Genomic DNA, 10,114 nt, shown 5'->3' with positions numbered 1-10,114 from the left:
GGGGAAAAAAAAGAAGAAAAAAAAATAACATTAACATTTAATATTGCACGTTCAACGTAGACAGTGCAATCTCGTTTGATCAACATCATTGAAAAGAGACAAATGAAAAGGGGGAAACAGAAAAAAATGAACAAATAAAATAATCTCGTTAAAACAACGAGACGCGAGTCTTATTCTCAAAAAAAAAAATAAGAAAAAAATAGAATTTCCAAAGTTAAAAGCAGTGGATCGGCAGCTTCAATATATTCAGCAGATTCGTATATTCATAAATTGAATCTGAGACAAAGATAGAGACAGACAGATAGACAGACAGACAGACGGAGAGAAAGAAAGAAAGAAAGAAAGGAAGAGAAAGAGTGCTCAGAATTGGTATCAGCTCAGTGTCAATGAAATGAGGGCCTAGTCGAAGTTCTCTGCTTTAATCTGGCGAGCAAGGCCTGTTCACCGTCACCTTCGGATTTCGATGACATACCGCGAAAACTCTCGGATCTATATTTGTCCCTTAGAAACGTCCGCCTCTCCTCTTTGTACTTTTCTATTCTTTCTCGACACTGTGGGTCACCCAAGTCGAGGCCACCGAGATTCTTCAATTGAATTTTCTCGGAACAATTGGACGATGAATTGCTGCTGCTGGTGCTGCTTCTGTTACTGCTGGTGGAAGTAACGGTGCCAACGTTAGGCGTCGAACTGTGTTGCTGAACAACGTTGTCCGACGATTGTTTGACCGGTAAGGAAGAATCACCGCTGGTCATTTGATTGAATTTGGCCTCGTCGAGAGATCTGCTGAGTGCTGCACGAGTTGCCCTAGCGTGACGTGCCCTCAAACATGGGGGCAAATGATGGGTCGCGTTATTTACAGGTGGCTCCTCCGATTTACCCCTAGCGGAATCCAACTCCTGACGCATTTTCCGTTCCCTGACGATTTCACGACCAATCTCGGAATCGAAACTTCTGCGTTCGCGATTGACAACCTCGGTCTCGTATCTTCTTCTAGGTGGAATCGACAAATCACCAACCATACCACCCGACAATCTTTGCAATGCCAACTCTTGCAAAATGGCTGCGGTGTCTCGTAATACTATCGAATCGTCGACCGGTGAAGATGCGTTTGAAAATGACGACGAATCGTCCAAGGGCATAGCTTCGGATGCACCTTCCGGTACGTGTGCGATCCCGCAAGGTTCAGACGCGTTCTCAGACGGTATAACAACTTCTATGTTCTCTCGTAACTGCGAATGACGTATGCTGTTTCTCTTAGGACTATCTTTATTATCGTGTTTCGTGATATATTTATTCTGAGGACTCTGATTCTGTTGTTTCTGAGACATTTGTTCGAAATTTTGGCACTTGTTTGACATCTCTTTGTCGTCGTCTTCCTCTTCTTCTTCTTCCGTCTCGATTCCACGGATTTCTTTATTCTTATCCAATTGTTGCGAATATTGCAATTTCTGTTGACTTTCCATCGTTCGTTGTATCTCGTGTTGTTGCTTTTGTTTCAACATATTTTTCGTCTTATCGGTTTCGCACTCGGTCCTTTTGTTATCTTGATTTTGATTATTGCCGTGTAGGTGAGTATTGTTGTCAATGCGAACGAAAGAATTGTCCATTTTCATTTGGGACGGTTCTTGGTTAGATTCGATGTCGGTTATATTCAGCTCGCAAACTTTTTCATTACCGTTGTCTTGATCCTGTAAAAGGGAAGGTAAATCGTTGGTAAATTCGTTGCTGGTGTACGTGTTGGTTGTCGATGGTCTCTGAGTGTCGTCGTGTTCATCGAAATCCTTGTAATCCTTGACATCGGTAACGTCGCACGTCATTTCACCGGTAACTTGTGCGAGAACAGGACTCTCGGTTAAATCGCTAGCCCCAATGCAAGAAGTGTCCGTGTCCACCGTGGAACCCATCGTAAGATCCAAAGAAGTTCGGGAAATATTTTCGGACATTGATCTCAATTGCGGTGCTTCCGTAGCAATCGCAGGATTCATCGTACCCTCCAAAGGATCTTTAGGACTACTCGATTCGCTGCTGGGTGTTGTGATCGAACCAGTTGTCCTCTCGACTATAACCCATTCGCCAGAATCATTGGTCGTGGTAACCATCGGTTGCGTTTCCGTATTGGTAAAGATTTTATCCGAACTGTCGCATATAACGAAACCGGAATCTGGCAGATCTTCCAAAGTTTGTTCGCAGGACATCGGTGAATCGAGATCAGTCGTGTTGGATAAAGGTAAACCTTGTAATTCGTGTTGCCCGTGTAAATCGGAATTTTCGGCTATCATTTCTTCATTCTGTATATCACTCGATCGATGATTATTATTATTATTATTATTTGGGGTTTTTTCTTTATTTTTAACATTCGATGTATCTTTCTTATCTATATTTAATTGATTTTTATCCATTTGACATAACTCGGACGAGTCTGTAATGTCTTTCGAGGCTGAAATCAACCTACTTGACTCAACTTCGCTGCACAATGATATTAACCTCTCGCAAGGGGTCATTTCTTGATCCGGAATATCGGATATTCCAGCCTCCGTCGATTCTTCGTTATTTCGAGCTTTGGTCGACTCGATTAAAGTGTTGTTACTATAATGATGATCCTCGTGTCTATCGTAGCTACGTATTATTTCGCAAGACTTAGCGTTATTCTGTTCGTTTAAACTTACTGATAACCTATGACTAGGGTCGGATGTTTTATCGGAAGACACGCTAGCTCTGTTCAAATTATTATTCGTATTGGTTTGTTCGTCGTCTATTTCTAACGGCAAAGTAAAACTTCGAAAACTAATCCTAGGACTATTAACGGGTATCGGTGAAGTCGAGTGTGAAGTTCCTTGCAACGTTGCAGGAGTCAAAGGAGTCGATGCTTCGGACAATAATGGCAAATAACCTGGAGTTGGTAACGGCGATGGCGTTTCCATGTTGTGTACGTCTGCTGATACCATAACCTAAAAAATAATCATATCAATAGGTTAGAATTATATTGACAAATTGTGGTCTCGTTATTTTAGAATCTGATCGAGACACACACCTGATCGGGACTTTGACTATCGATAAAACGTAACTCGACGTCGCAGTGCAATCGTTCTTCGAGTCTCGATCGTTTTCTTTTGGAACCTCCTGTAACTGGGGGACACTGAGTACCTTCGGTCCTCTGTCGTCGAGGTGATGCTTCGACCGAAGCAACGCCAGCACTCTCCTCTTCCGAAAACATTCTCATCTCTCTTTCCTCGAGATCAAAATTAAGTTGGATCTCCGAAAGATCGAGCGGCGATGTAGGGTTAGGTGCATCGGCCAGATGATCGAAATAAGAATCGTGAGATACCGATCTACTATGACCGCAAGGTCTCGCCGGTGGTGGTCCCAATAAAGGACCCAAACTGTCCTCGCCATCCAAACTATCCGCACTTTTGACTGGTCTCAATCGTCGCAAAGAGTTTAAGGAACTTGGCACCGTTTCTACTTGGGGTGGCGTGCCAACTTGTCTGGCTTTGCCTCTGGTACCACCCAAGCCACCTCTACCGAACAAAGCTCTCCAGTTTAATGACGGTGAACGCTTCGAGCCATTTCTCTTTCGTGGCAGTTCTATCACCGTATGATAATGCAATGGCAAACCTGCTGGACCCGCACCAACTTCAATATAATCTGGTTCCCCTCTGACGCTCCTATTTCGTGCTTCCTCCAAACTGAGCAAACGAGCAGGTGTCGTTATGGCCAAAGATTTTGGCCTACCGACCGGTCCATCGCCGAATATTAATTCCGCGTAACAGACCAAGAATTCTGTAACTACTGCTTGTACTCCTACACCTTGCAGGGCTGCCACCCCACCAACTTCCAATTCTTTGCATCGCAAAAGATTCGGTGCCCAAACTATTGCAACGTTTCGCGGTGTCATCCCGGTTTCCGAGCCACGTGCTGCCACTCTTACCAGATGACGCATCAAATATTCTAAAGTTCTACAAAAATATATATTAACGTGACTCTTTAATGGTATCATCGCATATTTCTTCGTATTATAATAACAACAATAATAATGAATTACCTGTAATGTGGTGGGGGTAATTTTCTAACGGCATCTCTCATTCGTCTCAATCTTTCCGCGTCGCTATTGGCTTGCACGGCGCTGACAAATGTCGAATAAAGTTGATAGGTGCACAAGGGATTCGGTAATTCTCTGAAATACATTTTCAACAGGGACGCAACGGAGTGTATATCCTGCAGGATACTTTCGTCGGAATGCAATGCTGGAACGCGATCTTCGTCGAACGCATTTCTTAATCTTTGAATGTTGGAGGTGACACCGCTCAGTCGATAAATACCGTCGACTAGGCCATGGTTTTCGATGAATTCGGCGCAACACGTTAGAACCGTTGGAACTATTTGGAACGAAATCATAAACCACATTATTTTTGAAAATCAAATCAAATAATGATAATGATAATGATAATGCATTACCATCTTGACCGGAGTTCAAAAGATGTTCACCCAGATCGCAACCAAATACGCGTTCCTTTAAAATCCCAGATTGCTTTAACCTTCTCCTAGACGGTCTGTTCAAGATAAATGATCTGAAGAAGGCGATTAATTTTCCGTGCTTTCTAAGCACCGGTTTTACCGGTAATTTCGATCTGACCGTAGCCGAGACTGTTAAATGACGTGGAACTTTGTCTCCGATTACCGCGACACATTCAGCTGGGAAGAAGCCGACTGCGAATCCGTGTTTACCACGCCACCACGTACTTTCTCCTGGTGGTGGCATGTCTATCACCGAGATCATGTCTCCGACCTGTAATACGTTTTACGATGTACCCATGTTAATACATACAGGATGTTAAATTAAAACTAGATCTGGATGGGGAGGGGGGAATATATTCTCGACAAAAAGACCAAAAGAAATAAAAAAAAAAACATAGAACAAGTATCAAGTTAACAAACAAAATCATTTGAGAGACCCAGTAGTTCTCAACACCCCATTACGGATTAATTAATCGTAATACTCGAACGATCTGTCTCTCTCTTGGAAATCATTAGCCCAAATATAGGAAACTAACGAACGTTCGTTCGTTTAAACGGAAAAAGAGATAGAAAATCAAAACCTGAAATGAGATTTCATCCTGGGCCTGTGCAACGTATGGTCTAACAGCATAGGCCGCTGCAACAGCTGGCGTGTTTATGGGACAAGAATCTGATTCCGGTACCAGTATCCTTCTACCCCTGTTGTCTAATTGCAACCAATTTAACACGGGACCGCAGTTAAGACCCTCGTGATTTAGGCGTGAGAATCTTTGGAGGTAATCCTTTATCATAACCCAATGTAATTTAGGCCTGGCATCGGGTAACTTAGGCAGGGAAGAAAATTTTCTATCGAATATACATCGATGCAATTGTTTGTCGAACATCACGAAATTGTCGTAGGATCGTTGTAGGGTCCAGCATGCGTCACCGGAAGTTACCCTAACAGCGTAGGTGTCTGTTTCGTTGCTCCCATCGCTTACGGATACCTGCGAACGAACGAATTAAATAACAAATTGTGATCAAACGTTTATTATTCTCTTGTGTGTGTGTGTGTTTGGATTGAATTATTGTTTAAAGAAAATATATTAATTAGGAAATTTGTGTTGGAAATAAACTCACCTCCAATGTACCCAATTCCACGTGCTCGTAATGGAAGTGGGCACACTCGTCGAGTTTAGGAAACCTTGCAATACTTCCCATGTTGCTACCAGAACTAACAGGTGTACTGAAGTCGTCCGTTCTGTTACATCCTAATCCCTGCGTCAGAAAAAATAACCAATTGTTCACAATTACAATTACAGAAATATAACACATTGTCCTAAAGAAAAACAAAAAGCAAGGCCAATTAATAGCTGCAACTATTTAAGCAAAACCAAGTAAGAAAAATATGTGTTTGTATTTTGTATTTGAATTTTGTTGTGGTTTCATTTTGTTGTCCACGTGGCAGGATATATTTTTACATGGTTTTTTTAATCTTTGAATAGACGATTTTTTGTTGTTGTTAGGTGGGGGTTTTATTTGTTGAGGAAAGGGGGAAAAGGGACACGAAAAAGACGTAGTAGGCACGTTCAGTGGTCTCGTCTGTTAGAGGACAAGATCAATGAGCGAGTCTCGGGTACTTATGTTAGTTAAATTCTCCATGCAGGATGATTCATCCGAAACCATAGGCGCATCTTCGTTCAATTGCTAGACCCCTGACGGATACTCACTCTGTTTCCTCTATTCATCGTGAATTTTTTAACATAAAAGTTAGTTTTAACGTAAGCCAACTTATTTGTCAATGATCAGTTTTTCATCACTTATTTTGAAATAATAAATCTTACACCAATCAAAGTACTATAACTTTCATTAAGATTTGATATTCATCAGATGATGATGATGAAAAAAAATGTGTTCTGATATTTTTAATATTATAAATGGAATAATTGTGACAGTGTGTAATATTTGCAATGATAATCGAGTCTAGTGAACTGTGCCTAAGTCAAAGAAACTGGTCATCACTATCTTCCACTTGTGTATGAATGTGTCTGTGTGTGTGTTGTTCTAACAACATCGAGATGGAACAAAAATGTTGATCTTTTTTTATTTTTTTGCAGCAACAGCAGCAGCTACACTTTCGATCTGAATGAAAGGTCTGTCTATTCGCGAAGAGTTAGAAGCATATAAAGTTTCTTTACTCTGACGTATATTTTATGAATTCCAATCCAAGAAACGATGACGTAATGGATAAAGTTGATATTAATATAATTGTTTTATTTTATTATTAACTGTATTATAAACTGTAATTAGTTTTGGTTGAGTTGACACTTGAAATGTCAAATGTTGAAAGCCGGGCGCCGTATCGGCGCCACTCGAGTGCAAAGGGTTAATTTTTTTTTATCAACACACACACACACACACACACACACAAAAACACACGACTCAAAGTGTCCGTCGTGTTTTTTAGACAAATAGAAAAAAGTAGAAAAAAAGGAAAGGAAATGAAACTAAGAAAAATTTGTTGTCTTTTTATCTTAAACCAAAAGACTTCCTTCTTAACGTTATAGTAAAACTGTATATACAGTGTGTCTGTATAAGTCTTCTTCAATCATACGAGTATTACCAATTATCTCGTTTAACCAACAAGCATTCGCTTTCATTGCTCGTGATTATCCTGACCTATGATGAATACGATACGAGAAAACACCGTAAGGTGTATTTTTAATATATTTTACTAACTGTAGTTTTTTTACAGTCAATGGTGTTTTTATTCTATAGAAAAAAAAATAAACAAGGGATATTGGAGGGATAATTTTTTATATCAATTGGGGAGGAGAATACCAAAGTTTACGAATCAATTATTCTATTAATTCATTAAAAAACATTAATTAATTAAATATAATTTATATATTTATTATCATTTATTTTCAATCATATAATAATAATATTTATTTTAATTATATTTAATTAATTAAATATTAAATATAATAATAATATTTATTTTAAATATATTTAATTATTTAAATATTAAATATAATAATAATATTTATTTTAATTATATTTAATTAATGAAATATTAAATATAATAAATTATTCAAATTTTTGGTGTAATATATTAAATAAAATGAATAATTCAACGTTTCGATATTAAAAATATTTTCTCAATAGAATTTTGATTAATTAAAATACGTATTACTTTCTATATTTTACATTCGCTGTATATGTTGTTGCATTAGTTATTAATTGTCATTTCATTTCGTTACACGAACAAATAATTATTAGAACGAAATTAAACAAAATATTATCGATTATTAGCTTCCCTCGAGAGATTTAAAACCAAGAAAATGTTTTTTTAACCAAACCTAGATTTGTGTACGTATTTCTCGTATTATTGCAATTAAATATCGATAGATGCACTGCACGTACGTGTATATTTGTAATAAAAAAAAAAAACAATGCATCCAGTTGACAAAGGCCAGAAATTTCACAAAGTTCTCGTTGTATATCGATGAGAAACAGAATCGAAAGTTGCAAACCTTCCACTTTTTTATAAATCATTGTAATCATACACGTACACTATACATAAACAAACATATTCTTTCTCTCTCACTCTCTCTCTCATTTATTTTCTTTTCCATCGCAATCTTTTTCTGCATACATTTTGTCTCGTTTGATGAATTAAAACGAACGGGGCATAAGAAAAAAAAAAAAAATGAAAAAAATAGAAAAAATATATTGCAAAAATAATTGTTATATTATTTAACATCGTATAACATATTTCAATTTAATTGAAATATTAATAAAACATAGTATTATATCATAATTTTTAAGATATTTCTTGACATACTTTTTCTTCTTCGCGCATATTACATTTTATTATTTTCATTTCTTTTTTCTTATCATTTTTTTTTTCTCCTTCGTCGATATTGGATGCAAAAAAGAGAGAGAGAATTTTCAAACGAAGATAAATTCGAACGAGTCGATCGGATTTTCATTGAAACTCAACTCTTCCACCCTTTCTTCTCCACCCCTCCCCTCTTCTTATCGTGAATTTCGATATGATAAAAGATGACGTCACTTCGAAAAGGTTTTTTTTAAACTTAAATCGCATTTATTTTCTTTCTAATTTTTATTCAACACGTGTACAACGTTCAAGAGAAAAAATGATGAAAATTATTCGAAAATATCGATTAAAAAAGATGTTTATATTTAGGGGTAGTTTAAAATTAATAATAAAAGTATATTTTTACATTGTTAAATGTAGTATTAATTTATGCGAAACATTTGAAACGTTTTTATTGGACGAGTTTCAAGAAAACGTAATTGGTAAGGATTCTTCGCAATGCTGAGAAAAAGAGATTGCATTTTATTCGGTCAGTAAACCGAAAACGGAGACAAATATTCCACCCTCGTTCATCCCCCCCCGTCATCCCCCTTCTCGTCCTTATTTATTTCCATTATATGGGTCATTGTAATTTTTGGCAACTAAAACACACCCCGCCCTACCCTCATCCCCACCACTCTCCCCCGTGTATTTACTTAACCCCGTTTCTCTTTCCTATTCTTTTATTTATTATTTATTCATTTATTTATTTATTCATTTTATTTTATTATTTTTATACATCAAACGTGGAAACGAGAAATATTATAATTAATGTAACATTTAAATCGCGTTTCGAACGAGTCAAATAAATTTTCTAAAAACATAAACTTTCGATTAAAATTTAAATACGTGAGACAGATAATAATGTAATTAAAAAAAAAAGAAAAACAAACCGTTATATTAAACCAGAGAGGGAAAGAGAGAGAGAAAAATATCCATCCACCATTTATTTCTCATAACGGGTCATTGCGTATTTTTTCGGCAACTAAAACTTTCGTATTTACTTAACCCACTTTTTCCATTCTTTCTTTATTTTATATTTTTAATTCAGTGCAAACACAGATCGTGGTAAAAAATAAAATATTCAAAAATTCGCAGAGATATTTAAATATTTTCGCGATATATAATTGAAAAAAAAAAAAAAACATACATTGTTGATATACGTTAAATAGGAAGGTGGGGGAGGGGGTGATCATTTGGTAATGGTATTTGCCACAAAAAAAAAAAAAAAATTAAATAATACAATCGAAAAAAAAAAAAGAAAAGAAAAATTGTGTAATTAAAATCAAGTTGAAACGAAAGAAAAAAATAAAAAGAGAAAACTACGGGTCGTATTTTCGAAAAATCGAAACGGAAAAAAAGAAAGAAAAGAAAGAAAAGAAAAGAAAGAAGAAAAAAAAATAAAAGGATGATTCGAATTCTATCTCTCGCGAATTTCAAGCTTGATTTAGATTTAAAAAAAGAACAACAGGGGGATGGGCTGGGGGAAACCAAACAAAAAAAAAAAATAAAAAGAGAATGAAATCTCTGCCGATTTCTGCCTCTTCCATTTCCACCCACCCCCCCCTTGCTCCCCTTTTCGAAAGGATTTATTCGTGCCGTGTTTCAAATTAGAAATGCTTTGGTAAACGCCCAAACAACGCAAGTCCAGACCACATCCAATCGTTCCAGATTATGTCTTCTTATCGTGTACACCCGATGTAAGCTTTAAAACGACATCAAATTTCAATGTTTACT

General features: G+C 36.9%; 1 protein-coding gene across 5 annotated transcripts in view; it reads right to left on the bottom strand.

Annotated features, from left to right (window-relative positions):
- Window positions 1–230: 230 nt before the first annotated feature.
- The window catches only part of LOC122524206 (GTPase-activating protein CdGAPr), a 35,604-nt gene continuing 25,720 nt past the window's right edge, over window positions 231–10,114 (bottom strand). For all 5 annotated transcript variants that reach the window (XM_043646340.1, XM_043646341.1, XM_043646342.1 and 2 more), the window contains 6 exons: window positions 5,635–5,772; window positions 5,097–5,501; window positions 4,456–4,786; window positions 4,043–4,376; window positions 3,032–3,956; window positions 231–2,948 (listed from right to left, as the gene is read on the bottom strand). In XM_043646340.1, coding sequence (XP_043502275.1) covers window positions 384–2,948; window positions 3,032–3,956; window positions 4,043–4,376; window positions 4,456–4,786; window positions 5,097–5,501; window positions 5,635–5,772 — 4,698 coding nt within the window. In that variant the 3' untranslated portion in view covers window positions 231–383. The remainder of the gene's footprint in view (window positions 2,949–3,031; window positions 3,957–4,042; window positions 4,377–4,455; window positions 4,787–5,096; window positions 5,502–5,634; window positions 5,773–10,114) is intronic.

The sequence above is a fragment of the Polistes fuscatus genome, unplaced genomic scaffold (assembly GCF_010416935.1).
Source record: "Polistes fuscatus isolate 324 unplaced genomic scaffold, CU_Pfus_HIC Scaffold7, whole genome shotgun sequence".
NCBI lineage: Eukaryota > Metazoa > Arthropoda > Insecta > Hymenoptera > Vespidae > Polistes > Polistes fuscatus.
The sequence above is the reverse complement of the archived record's forward strand: the minus strand, read 5'-3'. Positions and strand labels throughout refer to the sequence as shown.